At 42.5% G+C, this 26,611-nt stretch overlaps 1 protein-coding gene across 4 annotated transcripts in view; it reads left to right on the top strand.

The window, feature by feature from the left end:
• LOC128687050 (uncharacterized) overlaps window positions 1-23,854 on the top strand; it is a 56,934-nt gene extending 33,080 nt beyond the window's left edge. For all 4 annotated transcript variants that reach the window (XM_070082583.1, XM_070082581.1, XM_070082582.1 and 1 more), the window contains exons 6-9: window positions 154-347; window positions 1,994-2,199; window positions 4,310-4,486; window positions 23,607-23,854. In XM_070082583.1, the coding sequence (XP_069938684.1) occupies window positions 154-347; window positions 1,994-2,199; window positions 4,310-4,486; window positions 23,607-23,784 (755 nt within the window). In that variant the 3' untranslated portion in view covers window positions 23,785-23,854. The remainder of the gene's footprint in view (window positions 1-153; window positions 348-1,993; window positions 2,200-4,309; window positions 4,487-23,606) is intronic.
• Window positions 23,855-26,611: the final 2,757 nt, after the last annotated feature.

The following is a 26,611-nucleotide window of genomic DNA, read 5'->3' as shown; positions in this document are numbered from 1 at the left end:
AATCTGTGGAAAAAATCAGCAATAACACACCCCCTCCCCCTTCATCAGGCCATTAATTAGAGATTCACTGTACTATACTGTAATTTAAAGAAGTGTCAAAGCAAGCTGGTGCACCTTGGCCACACATTTTAATTAACTTTCATCATATTTCAGGTTTCAAGAATAAAGCTGGGAATGGAATGAGCACATTACATCAACAGGAAAGTAGTAATTGGATGTATCGGATGGGGCAGATGGTGTCTGGAGTGTCTAAGCAACTTCCAAGCATTGACAAAGCTGTCACTACGATGTCTTTCCTAGCTTTTGGCATTTTCATGGCTAACTTGGTGGTACAAGCCATAGCTAATGTGAGTTTTATTTGTACTTTTTATACATATATATATTTTAGGAAGTTATACAGCATATATAAATAGGGGTAAATTCAAGTTTGTAATTAAAAAATGCAGTTGGCATGTAACACTTCATTAGACAGAATTTTTAGTGTTAAGATGACAAAATCTGGAAAAATCCTAATTGAACCTAAATTATATACATGTACTGTACATTAGGGATGGAATGATACTAATTTTTTTTGACAATCTCTACGTACAGTACTTGGTTTTAGGTTGATGCGGATACCATTAAAATTGCCTGGTACTTGCCAGTACTAATACCAACGTTTAGTTTTAGGCCAATACCCACTGATATTTTGGCACACCTCAACTATACAGAATCAATAACAATTGGTGGTTGTCCAAATTGCTTCTTGGATAAATTCAATGTTTTGCATCATAAATGGTTTGAAGCCTTTTGTCTGGCTCATTATCAGACATGCCCGATATAGGAAACCCAAATTGGGATAGACTTTACTGATATGTAATTCTGAATTATAGGCATATATAACTCTGAATTATAGGTTGATGCAAGCCTTGCCCCACCTTGACCATATCAAGATGCTCATCAGTGTCACTGTCCCAGGTTCAATTAACAAGGCAAGACAGAGCATAGGGGCAAGCTACCTTTTATGCCTGCTACTCCTGCTTACCTAGCAGTAAAAATGTATCTGGTGTTAGTGGATTGTAGTGGTTTACATCTTGGGGTAACAGTTACTGTGCAAATGTGGGAGTAACTCCAGTTCTGTTTATATATTTAAAAAAAACAAAAAAGTTAAATCCTTGGCAAAAATGCCAGTGTTCAATGAAACTCCAAATGTACTGAAGTATTCACATGTTGAATATAAATTATTCACCTTGTCTAATTCAATATTATTATTTTTTAATACGCAGGCTCTCTCCCACCAAGGTAGGGTGGCCCAAGGAAAAAAAAAAAAAAGTTTCACCATCATTCACACTATCACTGTCAAAGATGCACAGATGCAACAGTTCATATGTCCCCTTCTACATAGATTACTAAAAACAAGATTTGTTTAATTAATATTTATTACATATTTTGGGCTACACGTTTAAAACTTTTTGTGCTTTCAGGGGCTTTAACAATTAACTAAAGGAAATCCTGTATTTTTTTAAAAGTTGCATAGTTTGACTTCAGGGAATGTCATACATTTTTTAAACAATTGTGCATTTGAATTATGAGCCTTTCCTGTCAAAGATAACAGCACCCAGCCTGAGTTCATATCTTCATAAATAGCACCAATTTGCAATTTTAAGCATCATTTCTATATTCAGTGACCCAAATTTAGTAAATGACTAGTTTTATTTCTGAGGCATTTCTGCTGTTGACCAGTGTTTATTATATACAATACTGTATATTATTTGTGCAATATAACACACATACTGTGCATTTTTTTAATCAAAACATTGTATTTCTTGAGAATATAGGGTAAATCATTTTATTGAAACTATGCACAACAGTTTGGTCAGGACCAGAGCCAATAGACTGTTGTACTGGGTTTTAAAACTTTATATTATCCTTTGAACTTTTGACCTCTTTTTCTTTTACCACCATTTTTTTTTTCTGTTTAGTTGCCTGTTGTTTTTTAAGTCGTCTCTTTCAGACAACCACCTTGAACTCGCTCCTGGGTCGAGAGGATGAGATTAATTTCAGTGGACTGCAGCTTGACTTTTCTTCCCTTGCATTTGAATTTATGGATAATCTTGGCCTTGAAAAAGATGTTGATGACAATCATAAAAACAACACACTGCTTAAGAAAGTGGCACAGGTCATCAGTCAGGTCTACATTAGTCTTCATGAGATAGCCAGGTCAGGAAAAAAAAATTCTGTACTTCATTTTTGCCATTATTGCGTATTGATGTAGTTATATTTTTACTTGAAAGTATAATACTTCATATACTCCTGTTGCACAAGTACTTATTTTGGTGAAAATTTATAATGTAGAATTTTACAATTGCATATCAGTAGCACCTTCTTTTGGGAAAGTATAAAAGGTGAATGATGACTTTTTTTTAACACAGCTGTATTCTACTGTATAATCAAAGGGAAACGCTAAACTCGTAAGGGTCATAACCTAAATTAAAATTCTTTAGAAAAGTACACAAATGAAGTATAAAGAAGTCCATCATTGGCAATGTTTTGCCCACACAGTGGCCTTTTTAGTCACACAGACCTTTTTGTGACTTGATAAAGCCCACTGTATGGGCAAAACAGTCAATAAAGGATTGCATTATACTGCATTTGTCTAGTTTTCCAGTGTCTATCTTTTATCTCCAAATTCTTTATCTCCATATGATATATAGTTTCTGCAAAAATGGATAACATTTGATGTTCCACAAGTAAAGTCCTTAATTATGCAGAACAAGCTTACACCTAACTTAAGAGTGAAAGGATAATTAACATTTTATGTATATGAATAAAGTGTAATGAATACTTATCAATGTTCAGTAATACTTATCAATGCTCAGTAATCTACATGTAGACACTAAGAAGACTGAATAATTGATCTGTATATTTTGACCCCTTTCTGGGATTCCCATGCTGAAGAGAATCCCAGAAGGGGGTCAAAATATACAAATCAATCTCCCGAGTTTTCCATGTGGGTTATGATTGAGAATTTTGTGTCTATGAAGATGTATATACACAATAAAATTAATTCGGTGACTAGCAAATGTTTATGTAAAGAGATAAAACAGCATGGTACATGTACATATGAAAAATTAGATGGGTTCAAGTTCAGTCAAATAAGTTCTCTGGTACAATTTTTTTGCACATTAGGTGACAATACAATAATTCAGATTCATGATGCAGTGACTGTTCCAAGTAACAAAGTTCAACACAGTACATATATTGTAGTAATGGTGCTCTTGTGGAGAAAACAGTAAAGGGTAATCAGAAATAGATAAGGTATGTGATTTGACTTCACTATTTAGGCACAGTGCCCTCTTTAGCATTCTTTTCAATTGCAAGAGACTGCTGCAGCCATTTAGCTCTGTTAAGTAACTCCATATCTTTGGTCCTGCAACATGCAAAGAATTTCTGTAATGTTCAGTCAAACAAAGGATATCAAATGGGTAATTGTTTCTGGTCAGTGCTTTATGACCCTTATAGGGTTGGCATTTAGTTATGATTATAATTTTTCTGGTGTGATGCCTGTGTAATGTTTTTCTAGGAATTGCCTGAGTTCAATGTCAGCATTACAGTGTAATGTTTTGAACATGTGGCTTGAACAGTAGAATGTTTGAATTGCATTTATATTTAGTGGTCTTAGGGATTTGAAGAAAGGCATGGTGTACATATTTCCTATTGGTAGAAGTGAATAATGTTGAATGTGTTTGGGTCACCCTACTTAGTGAGAGATGGCCATGATAAAAATTTAATAAATGATTATGAAGTGGAAACCTGTAATTGTTTTACATGTCTTTTATTTTTTTTGTCAAACACACGGGATATAGGTTTAGTGCTTTATTATAATATGGGATAACAGGTATATCTTGCTACTTAGGTCACACTACATATGAATGTACAAGCATATATATTTACACACCCATCTGGGTTTTCTTCATTCTTGTTCTTTATTTCCGTTTATCTCCCCGGGTCAGTGGAAAAGAATTCTTTCTCCGTAAACCATGCTTGTCATAAAAAGCGACTAAAATGCCAGGAGCAAGGGGCTAGTAATCCCTTCTGTATAAATTACTAAATTTATAAAGAAAAGCCTTTTTAGGTTGCCCTGCCTGGGTGGGATATGGCCAGATAATTGGAGAGAAAAAATGTATAAAAATTTTCAAATATAGCTCTAAAGAAGCCAGAACTGGTACATTGGAGTAATAAACAAAAAAAAAAGTTGATATATTGAAGAATGTTATGAAAAGATGTGCATGTATGTAAAAAATAATAGCCTGTCTAAATTTATTTACAGAGTTGGTATGGCACACCTGATATCAGTTCTAGGGCTTCATATACCATCATTAAATACTCAACCCAGGGCTGCTAATCTTGAGCCAGGATGCATGCAGCGACTTTTGTGCGAGGGACATAATATAACCACACCCAGCTTTAAAAAAACAGCCTCTTATAGACTTCTGCCCTTTTGGACGTAAGTACTGCATCTACATGCCTAGTATTTTTTTTCACAAGTTGCACTCAATTTGAGATTTGAATAGTCTTTAAAGGAAGATGCACAAATTTCATTTGGGAAATTTTGTATTTGTTTTTATTTTCCTTTTAAAAGTGACTATTCGTTAAATGTACATTTATAGGGGTCTTAGCTCCAGCTCCTGCCTTATAATTAGTAATTAACTGCTGTTATACCTTCCCAGCCTTGGCACTATAGGAATTTCTCTGAATTTTGAGAGGGTTTTTTCATGAGATATTGCATTGTCCCTACATTGTAGTCTCCAGGAGCTTTGTCAAGCCAGTACAAATAAGGACATGGTATCCTTGAACTGTTTGTGAAAGGGTAACATAAATGCTACAGTAGGCCTATTACCTCATTCTCTTAGTAATAGAGGTAATAGATTGAATAGTACTAGGGGTAATATATTAGTAGTAGGGATAATTATAGAGATAACTTGAGGGTCCGTGCTGTTCTTCTACAGGTTTAAAGCCAGGGTCTGTGCCATAGTACTTTGTGATGAGCTTGGCTTGGGCAAGCTGTGAATGGTAAATTTGGGTCTAGATACAAGAGAATGGGTCTATGGTAAGTGTGCACCAAATAAAACATCCTACAGCACGCAGTGCATAATGAGAAAAAACTGACCGTATTTTTGGTTTAAAACAAATTTGTGTACTTTTGTCGATTTTATGGGTGTATTCACGGTTTCTCGGTCTCATTAAAGAATGGAAGATATATTACAGAAATAGATGATTTTGGTTTTAGGACAGAAAATAGCTTGAAATTGAGCTCAAAATAGCAGAAATGTTCAAGTTTTGCCGATGTTCAAGAGTGAACGGATCACATCATGCGTCCAATACACATCAACTGGTGGGTCTAATATGCTTTCACAAATGCACTGATATTATTTATACAATTATTACAGTATTGCATAACAGTAAATCTTCTATTTTTTGGTGTGAATAAAAAATCAAAATGGAATTCTTATGTAAAGCCTGGAAATGTATTATTATTATAATCAAAAAGAAGCGCCAAGCCACAAGGACTATACAGCGCTGCAGGGCAGGAAGGAAGCGAGGGCATCAGGTGGCAAAAGGGAGATGGATGAGCAACAGGTTACGGATAACAGCGGGGCAGTGGATGGTAAAAGGGTAAAGGGCAGCAAGAGACTGAACCAGAAAGGGCTGAGGGGAGTGCGAAAAGTATCATCAGAGTTTGTGGAGTAAATCAGTCGTTGTCAAGAAGTCAATGAGAGAGTCAGGATTAAAGGAGGGTCCATCAGCAAGAAGGGAAGGTAAAGAGAGAGTAGGAGAACGAAGACGACGTTGGAGGTAAATTCTGCGTGCTCGTTGATAGAGAGGGCAGTCTAACAGAATGTGGCTAATCGATACTGGAACTTGACACTGCTCACAGAGAGGAACAGGGTGCCTCTCCATGAGATACCCATGAGTAAGACGAGTGTGGCCAATGCGAAGGCGGGAGAGAGTGGTCTCCCAACCTCGGCACTGATGACAAGAAGACGGCCAGTAACCTATGCTCGGTTTAATAGAATGAAGTTTGTTACCGAGCAGAGTTGACCAACGTTGTTGCCAACGGGTGCGAAGGTGGGTAGCTATTGCAGCAAAATAGTCCAGAAATGGAACACCTCGATAGGAAATTGGTAGGTCATATACTGCTGACCGCGCAGCAGTGTCTGCCTGTTCATTGCCCTGTACGTCGACATGACCAGGGACCCAACAAAAAACAATATCTTTATGTTTGGTAGAGATACGGCGTAGCCAAAGTTGGATACGGAGAACTAGGGGATGAGATGTATCAAATTTTCGTATAGCCTGTAGAGCACTAAGGGAGTCTGAGACTACTACAAATGATGACACAGGCATAGATGCGATACGAATAAGTGCTGCAAGAATGGCATACAGTTCAGCAGTAAAAATGCTAGCTGAAGATAGTAAATGCCCTCGTACGACGCTGTCCGGAAACACTGCTGCGAATCCGACGCCGTCTGAAGACTTAGAGCCATCTGTGTACACAGCGGTGGCATGAGAATGAGAGTGGAAGTGATCAAGAAAAAGAGAGCGGGAAGCCACCGTAGGCAGTTGAGCTTTCGAGCAAGGGAGTGAGAAAGAACAGACCCGAACAGCTGGAACTTCCCAGGGGGGTAGGGAAAAGTGAGATGCTACATGAACATATAAAGGTGGTAACTGAAGGGAAGACAAGAGTGAAAGTAGGCGAAGAGAAAAGGGACGGAGCAAACAGGGGCGGCGAACGAATAAAGAATGTCTACTAATATCGGTGACCATTCTATAAATGGAAGGATTGTGTAGATCGTGAGAGCGTACATAGTAACGAAGGCAATGGGCATCACGGCGATCAGACAAGGATGGAACATTTGCTTCTGTATAGAGGCTCTCAACAGGGGAAGAGCGAAAAGCACCAAGGCACAAACGTAAGCCTTGGTGATGGATAGAGTTAAGGCTAGAGAGAGTAGCAGGAGAGGCCGCGGAATAAATCTGGTCACCATAATCGAGTTTCGATAAAACGAGGGCTGAATGTAGGCGAAGCAGAGTTCGACGATCAGCTCCCCAGGAAAGATGAGCAAGGGTTTTAAGAAGGTTTAGCCGGCTGTGACAAGTTGCCTTCAGAGAGGTAATGTGAGGTTTCCAGGTTAACCGACGGTCAAAGAGAAGGCCTAGAAACCTGACTGTATCACGTTCGGGGATAGGGGAGCCATAGAGATACAAAGGATGATCGGAGATAACAGAGCGTCTAGTGAAAGTAATTTGGTGAGTTTTGGTACTTGAAAATTTAAACCCATGTGTGGTGGCCCAAGTGGAAACACGGTCGACCGCATGCTGGAGAGAAACTGCAATAAGGTGACAGTCAGCGCCTGCACAAGCAATAGCGAAGTCATCAACATAGTGATGACCAAATATTGGGTGGAAGAACAGAGGCCAAATCATTTATAGCAAGGAGAAAAAGTGTTGTGCTTAGAACACATCCCTGAGGGACACCTTCAGCTTGGACGAAGTCCGGGGAAAGAACATTATTGACTCGAACACGGAAATGTCTGTCAGTTAAAAAGTTCTTAAGGAAGGATGGTAGATTGCCTCGGAGGCCTAAGGAATGGGCCTGGGCCAAAATATTATACCTCCAAGTTGTGTCATATGCCTTCTCAAGGTCAAAAAATATGGCAATAACTGAGTGATTATTCGCAAAGGCATTACGAACATACGTATCCAAGCGTAGTAAGGGGTCTATGGTAGAACGACCCTTACGAAAGCCATATTGACTAGCGGAGAGACTGTTGTGAGTCTCTAAATACCACATTAAACGTCGATTTACGAGGCGTTCCATCACTTTGCAAACTGCACTTGTAAGAGCGATGGGGCGATAGTGGGAGGCATCATGTCCTGTAGTACCCGGTTTGCGGAAAGGGAGAACAATGGCAGATTTCCACAGCTGGGGAAGAACTCCTTGTGCCCAAATAAGATTGAAGAGGTGTAAGAGGACTACAAGGGCTGACCGATGTAAATGTTGTAACATACGAATATGAATGTCATCAGGCCCAGCTGCCGATGATCGGCAAGCTGAGAGCGTTGCCTCCAGTTCTTGAAGTGTAAAAGGCACATTATACTGTTCTTCTCCGAGAGAAGAAAAGTCCAAGGGTACTAACTCTCTGGCAGACTTTGAGGAAAGAAACGAGGGGCATAGATGGAGCCCTCGGGAAATACGGACCAGATGTGTGCCAAGTTCAATGGCAACGTCGAGAGGGTTTGCTATATCAACACCAGTGACCCGTAGAACAGGAGCCGGGTCAGGAGAGTATTTACCACTCAATTTCCTCACTTTTTTCCAGACTGCACTCATAGAAGAAGCAGAGGTGATGGTGGAAACATAGTCTCGCCAACAAGTGCGTTTAGCTTCACGGATGACACGGCGAGCGATCGCACGCTTCTGCTTAAAATCAACAAGTCTCTCAGCGGTTCTATTGTACCGGTACCTGCCCCATGCAGCACGTTTCAAACGTACTGCACGAGCACAAGCAGGAGACCACCAAGGCACGCACTTCTGAGAATGCCTGCCTGAGGTTTGGGGTATAGAATGAGAAGCTGCGGTATAAACTGATGTCGAGAAGATGTGTAGGAGCTCATCAATGGAGGATGAAGAAGGAACCTCACTAAAAGCAGTGAGGTGTGAGTAAAGATCCCAATTTGCCCGATCAAATTGCCAGCGAGGGCTACGGGAAGGTGGTGAATAGGAAGGAGAAGTAAGAATGATCGGAAAATGATCGCTGTCATGTAAGTCTGGTAGAACAGACCAGGTGAAGTCTAGTGCAGTGGAGGAAGAGCAGACTGATAGATCGATGCAAGAGAGAGTATGAGTACGAGGATCAAAATGGGTGGGAGTACCCGTATTTAAAACATGGAGGGGGTGAGAGGCAAGAAAAGCCTCCAACTGAATGCCACGTGAGTCACAATGAGACCCCCCCCAGAGGAAATGGTGGGCATTAAAATCACCAAGTAACAGAAGTGGTGGTGGTAAGGATGAAACAAGAAAGGCAAAGTCTGGGATAGAAAATGCTCGAGAAGGAGAGAGATATAAAGAACATATTGTAAACCACTTATTCAAGTGGATACGGGCTGCAGTGTAATGCAGCGAGGTATGGACAAATAGTTGACAGTACGGAATATCATTGCGTAGAAGAAGGGCACTTTCATTAAAGGTCCCATCTGAGAAAGGATCCGAAGAATACAATAAATTATAGCCTGAGATAGGTTGGAAAACAGCCGAGTGTAATTTTGGTTCTTGTAAGCAAGCACCAACAGGGGAAAACCTGGAAAGCAACATCTGAAGCTCACCCCGATTACCCCTGAGGCCGCGGATATTCCACTGTAAATAGGCCATGATTGGCGATGAAGGAAATATCAGGAATCTGTAGGTAAAGGCACCTACGGACTAGAGGGGTTAGAAAAGTCAACGTGTGGTGGCATTGGAAGATGTTCAAGTAGCGAAGGAACGGAGCGTTGCGAAGAATGGGGTTGTGAAGATGGAGGAGAGGGAAGAGAAGGAACAGGAAGTGAATCAGTGTCCATTGAAGGTTTAGTCTCTGCAATATATTCTGAAATGGCTTCAAGTGTTTCTGAATTCAAAGATGTATGGGAAACCATATTGGAGATAGGAGGAGGAGGGTGAGTAAAGATTGGGACAGTAATGGACTGTACCAAAGTAGAGGGGGAGGGAAAAGTGTAAGGGACTGGAGATGAAGTGTGGGGGGGGACAGAAGAGGTAGAAACCTGGGAGGTGACAGAAGAGGGAGAAACTTGGGAGGGGACGGGGGTGGAAGGCATAGTACGAGGAGGAGGGTGAATCTCCACACTTGTAATAGAGCCAGAGAGAGGGGAAGAACTAGGTACAGAGACTGGAAAGGTAACGTGTGGAGGTGGAAGAAGGGAAGGAAGGGGCAAAGAAGATTTGAGCAATGTGGATTTTTTGGACTTCTGAGTAGAGGGGCGATTGGTATTAGGTGTCGTACGAGGTCTTGTCGATACTGGGGCTTGTGAGGAAGGACGCGAAGATGTGAGAACAGACTGAGTTGTAGTCGGGACGTCAGAGCCAAGGACAGCAAAAGGATTAGATGCCGTAATGGCTATGGGAGGGGTAACAACAGAGGAGGCTGCAGAAGATGGGACCCCAGAAGTGGGGGGATGTTTGGAAACACGAGAATAAGAAACACGGGGTAGTCTCCCTTGGAGGCGGAGATGAGTAACTGCCATAGCATAAGGGAGACCTTCTGCCTCTTTGAGGCAACGGATTTCACGTTCATTTAAGTAGACCTGGCAACGGCGGGAGTACGAAGGGTGAGCTTCATTACAATTAAGGCAAGATGGAGGTTGACTGCAAGATGTATTAGAATGGTTGTCGGCACCACAGACTGGGCATTCGGCCATAGATCTGCAATATTTCGCTGGGTGACCAAAACGCCAGCAATTTCTACATTGTTGCGGTGTAGGTATCACCTTTCGAACTTGTAACCGATGTCCCGCGACATATACAGAGGACGGGAGTTCTCGGCTGTCAAAAGTTAAACGAGCCACATTGCAAGGGTAACGTCTCCGCCCCCGGGCAGGAAGGACATAAGTGTCTACTTTGAGGATTGGGAGATCCTGGAGTTCCAGCTGTTCAAAAATGTCATTGCCACATGACTGGAAATTCTGTTGGACTATGGTATGGGGCAGAATGACAGTACCACTACAAGAATTGAGAGAAAGATGTTTTTCAATAGTGATAGGAGTAGTATCGATATTCGAAAGGAGAGAAAGATCATGAGCTTGGGTAGCATTCTGGACAGTGACGATGCGCGTACCGCTCTTGAGAGCGTGAAATGAAATATCTCTGCCAACATGACGCAGGAGCGCTTTGGCAATACTATGGTCAGAAAGGTAGGCAGAAGAAGAAGTTGGTCTTAAAGTAAAGAATTTAGTCCATTGTGTGGTCCGAAACTGAGCGTGGAGAGGGAGTGCTCGACGTGTCGGTCGTTTCCGAGTAGAATGGGAAGGTAACGACGGAGCATCATCAGGAGATTGACGTTGGCGTTTAGGAGTAGGACCGGAGTTGGTCCGGCATGAAATGGGTGGGCGATTCGAAAATTGCCGTACCGTAGAGGGAGAAGCCGGAAGCATAGTCAAAGGAGAGCGGAGTTCAGACAAATCGAAGGAGTCAGTCAAAGCCCCGGTACCTGAAGCGGGTGAGGAAACAGCACCAGCAAGAGGTACAGGGGCATCAGGAGTGTCCGAAGAGTGGTCTAAACACAAGGCAGGGTCAGAATGGGGTGCGGTATCAAGAAGGGGCCCGGGGGTAGTGGTTTCATGGACTAGGGCTGCCATGGTTAGGTTACTCCTTTGCTTTTTGTTTTTAAGAAAAAAAAAGAAAGAAGAAAAGAAAATAAAAACAAAAAAAAGAATAAAAAAAGGGGGGAGCGGGGAGGAATAGTTCCCAGGAGGAATGAAAGGGCCGGAAATCTCCCTCCGCGCCCAAGAGGACTCGACACCGCTAGTAGCGCAGATGCAGCATGGAACCCGTGCCATACCCTACCCTTCATGCCAGTAAACCAGCAATCCGGGATAGCAACCTCACATCTGCCGAGCTACCTCGGTGGACAAAAGAGAGGGCGGCCGGATATCCGCCACAAAGCATACCTCCTTCAGCCACCACCCCCGGAATCCGAAAGGTGGCTTCCAGAGATACACCCGTCGCCCAAAAGACACCCAAAGCTACTCCGGGATACCGGAGAGGGATCGGGACATCCCTAGGCAATCCAGATTCCACGGCAAACTACGCCACCGCCAAGAAACCTCAACGGAATGGGATCGACCCCGGTGTCCTTTCCCCTACCTAGGAACTAGCGCGCCTGTGGGAGAAATCACGAAGGCTAAAAAGAGGAAGGGCAAAAGGGAGGGGTGAGGAGGAGGAGGAGGAATGGAAAAAGGGGAGGATGGGATAGGGGAGGGGAGAATGGGGGGTAATTAGGTTCGGTCTGAGGAAGAAGACCGACAGGGCTAATTCCTCAGACCAAGAGCCTCTTCACCACGCCAAGGAGCCCCCCTTGAAGAGGCCTGGAAATGTAACAAAACACACGTGTTATTTTAGTGTCAGGAATTCTTGCATTGTTTATTCTGGACCCTATTTTGAAACTGGAATATTTTGAATTTTGTGGAATTGGCCAAATTACCAATTTCTGATCACTTCATTGGATAGTTGATTAGATGGTTTCTTGTACTTGTTCGATGAAACATATAGTAGCGAAATAGCTAAGAATTTGGTCAACTGGAACAATGTAATTGGCCTAAAATAGGCAGAATTGCTGATGCACAAACTTTATGATAGTGTAATTTCATCAGTTTTTCCATCAAATTTCGTATTTGTTTTATTACCTTCAGAAAAAGATTTTCTACCATTTCATAATCAATTTTCTTTTTTTTTTTAAATTCTTAAATGCTGTGGATAGTTCAGTTTGGGAGTCTGGACCCTCAAGGGGTTAAAGACTTGTGCTAATACTTCAGAGCTGACAAAAGTGTGTGTATTATGTTGATGTCTGAAATGGAGATTAATGATTCGTGGCATTTTAGTCTGCAAGTTCTGGTGATGAAACTAGATACAGTGGAACCTCAAATTTCAAACTTAATCCATTCCAAGAGCTAGTTTTAAATTCAAAAAGTCTGAAATTTGAAGCATTGTTTTTTCCATAAGAAATAATGGAAATACAATTAATCCGTTCCAGAAACCCAAAAAATATTCACAAAAACAAAAAATACATTTTATAGAGATTAATTACAGTTTTACATACAACAAATGCTATAGTCTTTAATTATGTATAGTAATATAAAATAACATTTTTACTTACCTTTATTGAAGATTGGTGATGGCATCTGGAAGATAGGGAGGAGGAGAGAGAGGGAGTTGGGGTTATTGTTTGGAAGGAGAATCCCCCTCCATGAGGACTTCCGGTATCAAAGCCCTCTCTGGGGTTGCTTCCCTTCTCTGTATTTTAATGCCACTAGGACCCCAGTCTCACAAAATAACTGTCTACAGTCCTTTGTTTCTCTCACAAAATAACTGTCCACAGTTCTCTCACAAAATAACTGTCCACAATCGTCTGTCTCACAACTCCACAGTCTCTCACAAGATAACTGTCCAGTCGTCTTTTCTGTCTCACAAAATTGTCAACAGTTGTCTGTCTCACAAAATAACTGTCCACAGTCCTCTGTACATCCTGGCAAGCTCGACAAGTCTCACTCCAATCTCATACTTCTGTATTATTTCCTTCTTCACATCTATGGTGTTTCTCACTTTCTTTACCACAGGGGTACCGCTAGCAAGTTTCTTTGGGTCCATGGCAGCTTATTTCACAGCCCCACAAGCACTAAACACAATTAAGTAATCGTAAAATGTGTGAATGAGATCGCAGGTTAGTGTTCACTCAAGCATAAACAAAGCTAGACTGCTCACAGCGCCTGCGTGGAGATGCAGACAGAGCGGGCCAGCTGACAGGTCCTGTACCCGGCGGTCCAAAAATAGGGGCGCGTTCGATAATAGGGACACAGTTTGTCCGAAAAAATGGTCTTATTTTCGAAACGTTCGGTATGTGATACGTTCGATTTTTGAGGTTCCACTGTACTTAGATGGTAATTCCTTAAATCATCAATTGTTCCCATTTTAGAATGAAAGCAGCTACATTGTCTTGGACATAGCACAGGTCTTCAAAATGATTAACCTTGCCATTACGTAAGTTACTTCTAGTACCACCACCACTAGCATGTGACAGTAGGCCTATTATTGCATTGTTTATATTCCTCTTTCACTAGTATTTTTTGTATTAGCTTGACAAAGCTCCTGAGGAGCAAAATGTATCGGTAGTAAAAATATCTTGAGGTGCTCGTCTTTTTACCTATTTTGTTGGTAATTCCACCAACATTATTAAAGGATTTTTCAGAAGTTTCTTGGAACGTTCACATTTCAAAATACAGTGGACCCCCACTTAACGATCACCTCCCAATGCGACCAATTATGTAAGTGTATTTATGTAAGTGCATTTGTACGTGTATGTTTGGGGGGTCTGAAATGGACTAATCTACTTCACAATATTCCTTATGGGAACAAATTCGGTCAGTACTGGCACCTGAACATACTTCTGGAATGAAAAAATATCGTTAACCGGGGGTCCACTGTACTAAAGAAAAATTGAATTTGGATATTTTCTGTGGATTTACAAATTTCTTGCACTTTCGTAATTTTTACACCAAAAGTTCCAAGTTTATGGTTATTTGGCAGTGGAAAGGCTGATAGGTTTATAAATTATATTCACTTATTTTTCAGTGTTTATCAAATGTACATTATACAGCACTCCTTGGTATATAAAAAAAATTATAGGCACATAATATTTAATCTGGAGAAATCTCTGGAGGTATACAATAGGCACAGTAACCATCCAGGGATGTACATGCTACCTTCCTCTTGCAGGTGTGAAAACAAGTTATGCCTCCCTAGGTGCATTCTTAAGTGTGAAATGTAGGTAGAGTATGTGGGTAAATGGCAACCATTCAGGTACTTCTCTCGTCATGGGTGTGAGCATGGGTAGTAAGTTGGTAGACGGCACTGTTCAGAGAGGTACTACATAGCTATGAGTTTGAAACGGGTACTAGGTTTGCAGACACCATCCAAAGGTACTATCCTCTTGCCATGGATGAAACGGGTACCTAGTAAGATAGTACATAGTACAGTGGACCCCTGGTTAACGATATTTTTTCATTCCAGAAGTATGTTCAGGTGCCAGTACTGACCGAATTTGTTCCCATAAGGAATATTGTGAAGTAGATTAGTCCATTTCAGACCCCCAAACATACACGTACAAACGCACTTGCATAATTGATCGCATTGGGAGGTGATCGTTAAGCGGGGGTCCACTGTACTACCATAATAGTGTGAAGCATAGCTAGTAGGTTGGTTGACAGCAACCATACGAGTGACTACTGTCTTGTGATTGTATGACAGTCTTAAATTTTACTTTTCTTAAATGTTAGCCATGCAATGGTTTTTTTTTTTTTTTTTACTTTTGGACCACGTCTAGCCTATGGGGTCGATTGCGGGAACCATTAAGAAATATTTGATGAGGCTAGCTACTCTGTAGTTTGGAGAGGTGGGGCAACCCTAGACTGTGCAGGAAATAGCTGGTGAGGTCAGTTGAAAATAGTGTTAGGATTCAAACAGTGCTTATAGTGCTGATATTGAAATAAGACCTAATATTAGTACTCAAATAGCTGGTATTAGTGTTTATATTCTATTAACCCCTTGAGGATCAGTGCCATAGTTCTATGGTTTTGAACTCTGGGTCAGTGCTGTAAAACTATACCATGAGCTTGGCTCATTCAGATAAGCTGTGAGTGGTAAATTTGGGCCTAGATATGAAAGAATTTACCTTTGTGTGTACCATATAAAAAAAATGCTGCAGCATGCAGTCCCTTAGAAAAACTGCTACCATGTTTTATTTCAAACGGCAACTTTGCGGTGTATTTTTGTATTTTTATGGTTGTAGTCACACTGTTTCTTTTGACAGAATGGAAGATTATATTACAGAAATAGAAGATTTTGATTGGTTTGAGAACTGAAAATGTGAAATTGAGCTCACAGTAGCGGAAATATTCGATGTTGCCGATATAGAGTAAACAAATCGTGCAACTAGTCCAATACGTGTCCACTGGTCAATCTAATATGCGTTCATGAATGTGCTGATGTTTATATAATTACAGTAATTTTTTTTTTTTTTTTTAATTTGAATTAGTGTACAGCCTGGGAACATAACTAATGAAAAGGAAATGTTATTTTAGTGCCAGGAATGCCTGCGTTGTTTAGTTTGGACCCTATTTTGAAATTTGATATTGGCTAAATTACCAGTTTCATCACTTTTATTGGGTAGTTGAAATAGTTGATTTAGCAGTTCAGTCGATTAAAATGGAAAGCATACTAGCAAAATAGGTAAGAATTTGGTTGACTGGAACAATGTAATTGGCCTAAAATAGGACTTGGACAAAATCACTGACACAGTAAAATTTGCGATGGCGTAATTTTACCAATTTTCCATCAAATTTCGTACTTTGTTTTTATCTTCAGAAAAAAGATTCTCTACCATTTCGTAAAATATTTTGAAAATTCTTGAAAGGGTTAAAAGCTTCAATAGTGTATGTGTAGGGAAATAAGAGTTCATATTAGTACTCAAATAGTTCATGTGCACTTTCAAATAAATTTTATATTAGTACACTAATAGTGCTGATATCACTCATACTATTAATATATGTAAGTGTTACCCCCTGGGGACCCTAGTGGGCTTAACATTTATTTTTGATTACCCACTGGGGTTAAAGAGCACCTAAAGAATGGGAAGTAATCAGGCTTGATTCAAGGAAGGGAAACTCCAATTCCTTGGGTGAAGAGCCCTTCACTGGTATTAAGGGGCAGGAAAGGAGGAATTGTGCAGATGAGGGGGGAGGGAATTGTAAGAGGAAATTAACTGATATTATTATTATTATAATCAAAAAGAAGCGCTAAGCCACAAGGACTATACAGCGCTGCAGGGCAGGAAGGAAGCGAGGGCATCAGGTGGCAAAAGGGAGATGGATGAGCAACAGGTTACGGATAACAGCGGGGCAGTGGATGGTGAAAGGGTAAAGGGCAGCAAGAGACTGAACCAGAAAGGGCTGAGGGGAGTGCGAAAAGTATCATCAGAGTTTGTGGAGTAAATCAGTCGTTGTCAAGAAGTCAATGAGAGAGTCAGGATTAAAGGAGGGTCCATCAGCAAGAAGGGAAGGTAAAGAGAGAGTAGGAGAACGAAGACGACGTTGGAGGTAAATTCTGCGTGCTCGTTGATAGAGAGGGCAGTCTAACAGAATGTGGCTAATCGATACTGGAACTTGACACTGCTCACAGAGAGGAACAGGGTGCCTCTCCATGAGATACCCATGAGTAAGACGAGTGTGGCCAATGCGAAGGCGGGAGAGAGTGGTCTCCCAACCTCGGCACTGATGACAAGAAGACGGCCAGTAACCTATGCTCGGTTTAATAGAATGAAGTTTGTTACCGAGCAGAGTTGACCAACGTTGTTGCCAACGGGTGCGAAGGTGGGTAGCTATTGCAGCAAAATAGTCCAGAAATGGAACACCTCGATAGGAAATTGGTAGGTCATATACTGCTGACCGCGCAGCAGTGTCTGCCTGTTCATTGCCCTGTACGTCGACATGACCAGGGACCCAACAAAAAACAATATCTTTATGTTTGGTAGAGATACGGCGTAGCCAAAGTTGGATACGGAGAACTAGGGGATGAGATGTATCAAATTTTCGTATAGCCTGTAGAGCACTAAGGGAGTCTGATACTACTACAAATGATGACACAGGCATAGATGCGATACGAATAAGTGCTGCAAGAATGGCATACAGTTCAGCAGTAAAAATGCTAGCTGAAGATAGTAAATGCCCTCGTACGACGCTGTCCGGAAACACTGCTGCGAATCCGACGCCGTCTGAAGACTTAGAGCCATCTGTGTACACAGCGGTGGCATGAGAATGAGAGTGGAAGTGATCAAGAAAAAGAGAGCGGGAAGCCACCGTAGGCAGTTGAGCTTTCGAGCAAGGGAGTGAGAAAGAACAGACCCGAACAGCTGGAACTTCCCAGGGGGGTAGGGAAAAGTGAGATGCTACATGAACATATAAAGGTGGTAACTGAAGGGAAGACAAGAGTGAAAGTAGGCGAAGAGAAAAGGGACGGAGCAAACAGGGGCGGCGAACGAATAAAGAATGTCTACTAATATCGGTGACCATTCTATAAATGGAAGGATTGTGTAGATCGTGAGAGCGTACATAGTAACGAAGGCAATGGGCATCACGGCGATCAGACAAGGATGGAACATTTGCTTCTGTATAGAGGCTCTCAACAGGGGAAGAGCGAAAAGCACCAAGGCACAAACGTAAGCCTTGGTGATGGATAGAGTTAAGGCTAGAGAGAGTAGCAGGAGAGGCCGCGGAATAAATCTGGTCGCCATAATCGAGTTTCGATAAAACGAGGGCTGAATGTAGGCGAAGCAGAGTTCGACGATCAGCTCCCCAGGAAAGATGAGCAAGGGTTTTAAGAAGGTTTAGCCGGCTGTGACAAGTTGCCTTCAGAGAGGTAATGTGAGGTTTCCAGGTTAACCGACGGTCAAAGAGAAGGCCTAGAAACCTGACTGTATCACGTTCGGGGATACGGGAGCCATAGAGATACAAAGGATGATCGGAGATAACAGAGCGTCTAGTGAAAGTAATTTGGTGAGTTTTGGTACTTGAAAATTTAAACCCATGTGTGGTGGCCCAAGTGGAAACACGGTCGACCGCATGCTGGAGAGAAACTGCAATAAGGTGACAGTCAGCGCCTGCACAAGCAATAGCGAAGTCATCAACATAGAGTGATGACCAAATATTGGGTGGAAGAACAGAGGCCAAATCATTTATAGCAAGGAGAAAAAGTGTTGTGCTTAGAACACATCCCTGAGGGACACCTTCAGCTTGGACGAAGTCCGGGGAAAGAACATTATTGACTCGAACACGGAAATGTCTGTCAGTTAAAAAGTTCTTAAGGAAGGATGGTAGATTGCCTCGGAGGCCTAAGGAATGGGCCTGGGCCAAAATATTATACCTCCAAGTTGTGTCATATGCCTTCTCAAGGTCGAAAAATATGGCAATAACTGAGTGATTATTCGCAAAGGCATTACGAACATACGTATCCAAGCGTAGTAAGGGGTCTATGGTAGAACGACCCTTACGAAAGCCATATTGACTAGCGGAGAGACTGTTGCGAGTCTCTAAATACCACATTAAACGTCGATTTACGAGGCGTTCCATCACTTTGCAAACTGCACTTGTAAGAGCGATGGGGCGATAGTGGGAGGCATCATGTCCTGTAGTACCCGGTTTGCGGAAAGGGAGAACAATGGCAGATTTCCACAGCTGGGGAAGAACTCCTTGTGCCCAAATAAGATTGAAGAGGTGTAAGAGGACTACAAGGGCTGACCGATGTAAATGTTGTAACATACGAATATGAATGTCATCAGGCCCAGCTGCCGATGATCGGCAAGCTGAGAGCGTTGCCTCCAGTTCTTGAAGTGTAAAAGGCACATTATACTGTTCTTCTCCGAGAGAAGAAAAGTCCAAGGGTACTAACTCTCTGGCAGACTTTGAGGAAAGAAACGAGGGGCATAGATGGAGCCCTCGGGAAATACGGACCAGATGTGTGCCAAGTTCAATGGCAACGTCGAGAGGGTTTGCTATATCAACACCAGTGACCCGTAGAACAGGAGCCGGGTCAGGAGAGTATTTACCACTCAATTTCCTCACTTTTTTCCAGACTGCACTCATAGAAGAAGCAGAGGTGATGGTGGAAACATAGTCTCGCCAACAAGTGCGTTTAGCTTCACGGATGACACGGCGAGCGATCGCACGCTTCTGCTTAAAATCAACAAGTCTCTCAGCGGTTCTATTGTACCGGTACCTGCCCCATGCAGCACGTTTCAAACGTACTGCACGAGCACAAGCAGGAGACCACCAAGGCACGCACTTCTGAGAATGCCTGCCTGAGGTTTGGGGTATAGAATGAGAAGCTGCGGTATAAACTGATGTCGAGAAGATGTGTAGGAGCTCATCAATGGAGGATGAAGAAGGAACCTCACTAAAAGCAGTGAGGTGTGAGTAAAGATCCCAATTTGCCCGATCAAATTGCCAGCGAGGGCTACGGGAAGGTGGTGAATAGTAAGGAGAAGTAAGAATGATCGGAAAATGATCGCTGTCATGTAAGTCTGGTAGAACAGACCAGGTGAAGTCTAGTGCAGTGGAGGAAGAGCAGACTGATAGATCGATGCAAGAGAGAGTATGAGTACGAGGATCAAAATGGGTGGGAGTACCCGTATTTAAAACATGGAGGGGGTGAGAGGCAAGAAAAGCCTCCAACTGAATGCCACGTGAGTCACAATGAGACCCCCCCCAGAGGAAATGGTGGGCATTAAAATCACCAAGTAACAGAAGTGGTGGTGGTAAGGATGAAACAAGAAAGGCAAAGTCTGGGATAGAAAATGCTCGAGAAGGAGAGAGATATAAAGAACATATTGTAAACCACTTATTCAAGTGGATACGGGCTGCAGTGTAATGCAGCGAGGTATGGACAAATAGTTGACAGTACGGAATATCATTGCGTAGAAGAAGGGCACTTTCATTAAAGGTCCCATCTGAGAAAGGATCCGAAGAATACAATAAATTATAGCCTGAGATAGGATGGAAAACAGCCGAGTGTAATTTTGGTTCTTGTAAGCAAGCACCAACAGGGGAAAACCTGGAAAGCAACATCTGAAGCTCACCCCGATTACCCCTGAGGCCGCGGATATTCCACTGTAAATAGGCCATGATTGGCGATGAAGAAAATATCAGGAATCTGTAGGTAAAGGCACCTACGGACTAGAGGGGTTAGAAAAGTCAACGTGTGGTGGCATTGGAAGATGTTCAAGTAGCGAAGGAACGGAGCGTTGCGAAGAATGGGGTTGTGAAGATGGAGGAGAGGGAAGAGAAGGAACAGGAAGTGAATCAGTGTCCATTGAAGGTTTAGTCTCTGCAATATATTCTGAAATGGCTTCAAGTGTTTCTGAATTCAAAGATGTATGGGAAACCATATTGGAGATAGGAGGAGGAGGGTGAGTAAAGATTGGGACAGTAATGGACTGTACCAAAGTAGAGGGGGAGGGAAAAGTGTAAGGGACTGGAGATGAAGTGTGGGGGGGGACAGAAGAGGTAGAAACCTGGGAGGTGACAGAAGAGGGAGAAACTTGGGAGGGGACGGGGGTGGAAGGCATAGTACGAGGAGGAGGGTGAATCTCCACACTTGTAATAGAGCCAGAGAGAGGGGAAGAACTAGGTACAGAGACTGGGAAGGTAACGTGTGGAGGTGGAAGAAGGGAAGGAAGGGGCAAAGAAGATTTGAGCAATGTGGATTTTTTGGACTTCTGAGTAGAGGGGCGATTGGTATTAGGTGTCGTACGAGGTCTTGTCGATACTGGGGCTTGTGAGGAAGGACGCGAAGATGTGAGAACAGACTGAGTTGTAGTCGGGACGTCAGAGCCAAGGACAGCAAAAGGATTAGATGCCGTAATGGCTATGGGAGGGGTAACAACAGAGGAGGCTGCAGAAGATGGGACCCCAGAAGTGGGGGGATGTTTGGAAACACGAGAATAAGAAACACGGGGTAGTCTCCCTTGGAGGCGGAGATGAGTAACTGCCATAGCATAAGGGAGACCTTCTGCCTCTTTGAGGCAACGGATTTCACGTTCATTTAAGTAGACCTGGCAACGGCGGGAGTACGAAGGGTGAGCTTCATTACAATTAAGGCAAGATGGAGGTTGACTGCAAGATGTATTAGAATGGTTGTCGGCACCACAGACTGGGCATTCGGCCATAGATCTGCAATATTTCGCTGGGTGACCAAAACGCCAGCAATTTCTACATTGTTGCGGTGTAGGTATCACCTTTCGAACTTGTAACCGATGTCCCGCGACATATACAGAGGACGGGAGTTCTCGGCTGTCAAAAGTTAAACGAGCCACATTGCAAGGGTAACGTCTCCGCCCCCGGGCAGGAAGGACATAAGTGTCTACTTTGAGGATTGGGAGATCCTGGAGTTCCAGCTGTTCAAAAATGTCATTGCCACATGACTGGAAATTCTGTTGGACTATGGTATGGGGCAGAATGACAGTACCACTACAAGAATTGAGAGAAAGATGTTTTTCAATAGTGATAGGAGTAGTATCGATATTCGAAAGGAGAGAAAGATCATGAGCTTGGGTAGCATTCTGGACAGTGACGATGCGCGTACCGCTCTTGAGAGCGTGAAATGAAATATCTCTGCCAACATGACGCAGGAGCGCTTTGGCAATACTATGGTCAGAAAGGTAGGCAGAAGAAGAAGTTGGTCTTAAAGTAAAGAATTTAGTCCATTGTGTGGTCCGAAACTGAGCGTGGAGAGGGAGTGCTTGACGTGTCGGTCGTTTCCGAGTAGAATGGGAAGGTAACGACGGAGCATCATCAGGAGATTGACGTTGGCGTTTAGGAGTAGGACCGGAGTTGGTCCGGCATGAAATGGGTGGGCGATTCGAAAATTGCCTTACCGTAGAGGGAGAAGCCGGAAGCATAGTCAAAGGAGAGCGGAGTTCAGACAAATCGAAGGAGTCAGTCGAAGCCCCGGTACCTGAAGCGGGTGAGGAAACAGCACCAGCAAGAGGTACAGGGGCATCAGGAGTGTCCGAAGAGTGGTCTAAACACAAGGCAGGGTCAGAATGGGGTGCGGTATCAAGAAGGGGCCCGGGGGTAGTGGTTTCATGGACTAGGGCTGCCATGGTTAGGTTACTCCTTTGCTTTTTGTTTTTAAGAAAAAAAAAGAAAGAAGAAAAGAAAATAAAAACAAAAAAAAGAATAAAACAAGGGGGGAGCGGGGAGGAATAGTTCCCAGGAGGAATGAAAGGGCCGGAAATCTCCCTCCGCGCCCAAGAGGACTCGACACCGCTAGTAGCGCAGATGCAGCATGGAACCCGTGCCATACCCTACCCTTCATGCCAGTAAACCAGCAATCCGGGATAGCAACCTCACATCTGCCGAGCTACCTCGGTGGACAAAAGAGAGGGCGGCCGGATATCCGCCACAAAGCATACCTCCTTCAGCCACCACCCCCGGAATCCGAAAGGTGGCGTCCAGAGATACACCCGTCGCCCAAAAGACACCCAAAGCTACTCCGGGATACCGGAGAGGGATCGGGACATCCCTAGGCAATCCAGATTCCACGGCAAACTACGCCACCGCCAAGAAACCTCAACGGAATGGGATCGACCCCGGTGTCCTTTCCCCTACCTAGGAACTAGCGCGCCTGTGGGAGAAATCACGAAGGCTAAAAAGAGGAAGGGCAAAAGGGAGGGGTGAGGAGGAGGAGGAGGAATGGAAAAAGGGGAGGATGGGGAGGATGGGATAGGGGAGGGGAGAATGGGGGGTAATTAGGTTCGGTCTGAGGAAGAAGACCGACAGGGCTAATTCCTCAGACCAAGAGCCTCTTCACCACGCCAAGGAGCCCCCCTTGAAGAGGAATTAACTGATAGGATTATTAGTTTATGGAGGTAGCACTAAACCTGTAGGGGGTCATGCAGCACTAGGAAATGAGGCAACCTAGTTTGATCCAAAGGGAGGATCGGTCTAATTCTTTGTATCAAGAGCCCCAAGGTATATTATTATTATAATCAAAAAGAAGCGCTAAGCCACAAGGGCTATACAGCGCCCCAAGGTATAGTTGGGGTGAGGTAGGAATATTGTGTAAGAGGGGAGTGCTGAACCTGGGGATGGTAGCTCATATTCCTTGGATCAGCACTGCTTCACAATATCAAGGCATCTCTCATTAAAGGAGGGATGAATAAGGTATTGTGTAGGTTTTGTGAATACTAATTTAAAAACATAAGTTAGTTTCTTGTTAATTGGTTTACAGTAATTAAATTTTTCAGGATGGGTGTTAGTTGGTTATTTGGAGACTCCAACATTCCAAAACTACTCGAGGAGCTACGCGCAGAGGTTGCAGGACAGCAAGGCCTAGATTGTGCGTTTCTCTTTCCAGAATGTACGGACTTGATGACCCTAGAAAAGTTCATTCCTCACAGTGTCAAATTACAAGGCTCAGGTTGACAAAGATAAACGAGGGATAGGTTTTAACAAATTGGGAAAGTTGTCCTTGGTAAATACAGTGCTAAATTTATTGACGAGATAGTTTATTGCCAAGCTCCTAATTACATGAACAGAAGTTTTTAACAGTACAGGACAAAGTAAATCAAAGGATGCTGAAACTGGTCAAATCCCATACTCTTACAGAAATGCTATTTAAAAAAAGTTATACTAAAATCCTCTCAGTGTATTAGTTATGTATTTTATAACTAGGTGTTCCTGCTAGAGCTTAAATATATGTTAGCTTAAATATATGTAATTATGTAACTTTCAATATATTTGAAATATCTTGCAAGAAATGAAGTGTCTTGCAAGAAACTTCAAGTGAAATGTACTTCACTTGAAATACATCGAAATATATTTAAAGTGCAATATATAGAAATATGTTTCGAGTTGTCAAAATATATTTAGAGTGAAATATTCGATCAAAATATATTTTGAGCGAAATATATTTCGAGTGAAATATATTGAAGTATATTTCAAACTAAATATATCAAAATATATTTTGAGTGAAATATATTGAAATATATTTTGAGTGAAATACATTGATATTTTGCTCAAAATGTATTTTGATATATTTCAATATATTTTGCTCAAAATATTTCTATATTCACTCAAGATATATTTAAAGATACAGTGGACCCCCGCTTAACGATCACCTCCCAATGCGACCAATTATGTAAGTGTATTTATGTAAGTGCGTTTGTACGTGTATGTTTGGGGGTCTGAAATGGACTAATCTACTTTACAATATTCCTTATGGGAACAAATTCGGTCAGTACTGGCACCTGAACATACTTCTGGAATGAAAAAATATCGTTAACCGGAGGTCCATTGTATTTCGATATGAGGAAATGGTATGGTGATACCGACAAGATGTGGAAAAAGACTTATGTACAGTTCAGGACATTTATTAAAGGAAACATTTTGCCACGAGTGGCTTCTTCAGTCCTAATACAGAGAAAACTAAGAAAAACGCATATACATAGTGACAGGAGTCAGGTGAAGAGACGCGTGGGTAGAGGTGGTAGTAGTGGAACTAAGGAGGTGATTTTAGAGGGGGTCCTGCTGACATCATGTAACAGCAGTTCCCAAGATGGGTAATATCCTCTTGATTAGTAGTTTTGAAATGCTGTAACTACCGGATTTTTGCTTTATAGTGTTACTGACTGATTAGTGCAGCTTAAATGCATTTTCTCCATCTTAAGTTGTCTTCTTTAATCACTAATTTAGCTTCATTGAATTTCATGGTGTCCAACATCGTCCCTATGTTGAACACATGCGTTTCTGCGGTCATCATTTCTGCAAGCGTTGCGTTCTGCAATCCTAATGTCAAGAGATCCGGCTGTTTCCCCTACATATACTTTGTCACACCCCCCACATGGTATAGTGTAAATTCCTGCACTTGTGCCAGAATCATGCTTGGGTTTTTGTATCAGGTTCCTAAGAGTAGTTGAAGAGCTGGTAGATATTTTAGCCAGTTTTCTGTCAAACATTTTTTAAACAGTGGCAACGTTGCTGTCCGGTAAAACAATGTAACTGGAGGTTTTTCTTCAACTTGACTGGTGTTGGTCTTGCTGAGGATGCGTGTCGCAAGTTTCCTGCAGTCACGTATGAAGTGTAGGGGAAAATGTAGTGAACTAAAAGAGTTGATGTATGTGCATTCTTCAAGGAACTGCGGACTGGAAATTCTGTAGGCTCTCGGAAAGAAGCCAATAACTACCCCTCTTTTAGTTCGTGTCGTGGTGAGAGAAGAAATGTAGATCGTTCTTGTAGGTAGGTTTCCGGTAGACTTTAAAAAGTCTGTTTTCCCCTGTGCATAGAATGTCGAGAAAAGGCAATTGGTTGTCCTTCTCTAGTGTAAATTTAATAGTAGGTTCCAGAGTGTTGATGGTGTTGATGTCACGTACGTGTAGATTTTTGGGTACAATGACCAGAATATCAACGTACCGCATCCATGTAACTGAACGAGGGATGTTACTGAGGATCCATCTGGATTCCAGGTCCTCCATATATAAATTGGCAAGAACTGCACTAAGGGGGGATCCCATGGCTAGTCCAAAGAGTTGTTTGTACTTCGTCCTCAAACCCAAAACAGTTATAACGAACACAAAGTTCGACAAGGCTCACAAAATCTTGGTGGAGTACAGGTAACTCTGTATCATCGTTAATCACCCTGCGAAGATGATCAATGGCTTGATCAACTGGGACATTGATGAATAAGGCAATCACATCAAAACTTGCAAGCTTATCACTCGTGTCGAGATTCCTGATAGGATTAAGGAGGTCACTCGAATGCTTTAGGTGAGCCTGACTGATTGTACCCAGGAGTTTTGGCGCCTGGGTACAATCAGTCAGGCTCGCCTAAAGCATTCGGGTGACCTTAATCGTATCAGGGATCTCGACATGAGTGATAAGCTTGCAAGTTTTGACGTGACTGCCTTATTCACCAATGTCCCAGTTGATCAAGCCATTGATCTTCTTCGCAGGGTGATTAACGATGATAGTTACCTGTACCCTGCCAAGATTTTGTGAGCCTTGTTGAACTTTGTGTTCGTTATAACTGTTTTAGGTTTGAGGACAAGAAGTACAAACAACTCTTCGGACTAGCCATGGGATCCCCCCTTAGTGCAGTTCTTGCCAATTTATATATGGAGGACCTGGAATCCAGACGGATCCTCAGTAACATCCCTCGTTCAGTTACATGGATGCGGTACGTTGACATTTTGGTCATTGTACTCAAAAAATCCAGACGTACGTGACATCCTCAACACTCTGAAACCTATTAAAT

The sequence above is a fragment of the Cherax quadricarinatus genome, chromosome 7 (assembly GCF_038502225.1).
Source record: "Cherax quadricarinatus isolate ZL_2023a chromosome 7, ASM3850222v1, whole genome shotgun sequence".
Taxonomy (NCBI): Eukaryota; Metazoa; Arthropoda; class Malacostraca; order Decapoda; family Parastacidae; genus Cherax; species Cherax quadricarinatus.
The sequence above is the reverse complement of the archived record's forward strand: the minus strand, read 5'-3'. Positions and strand labels throughout refer to the sequence as shown.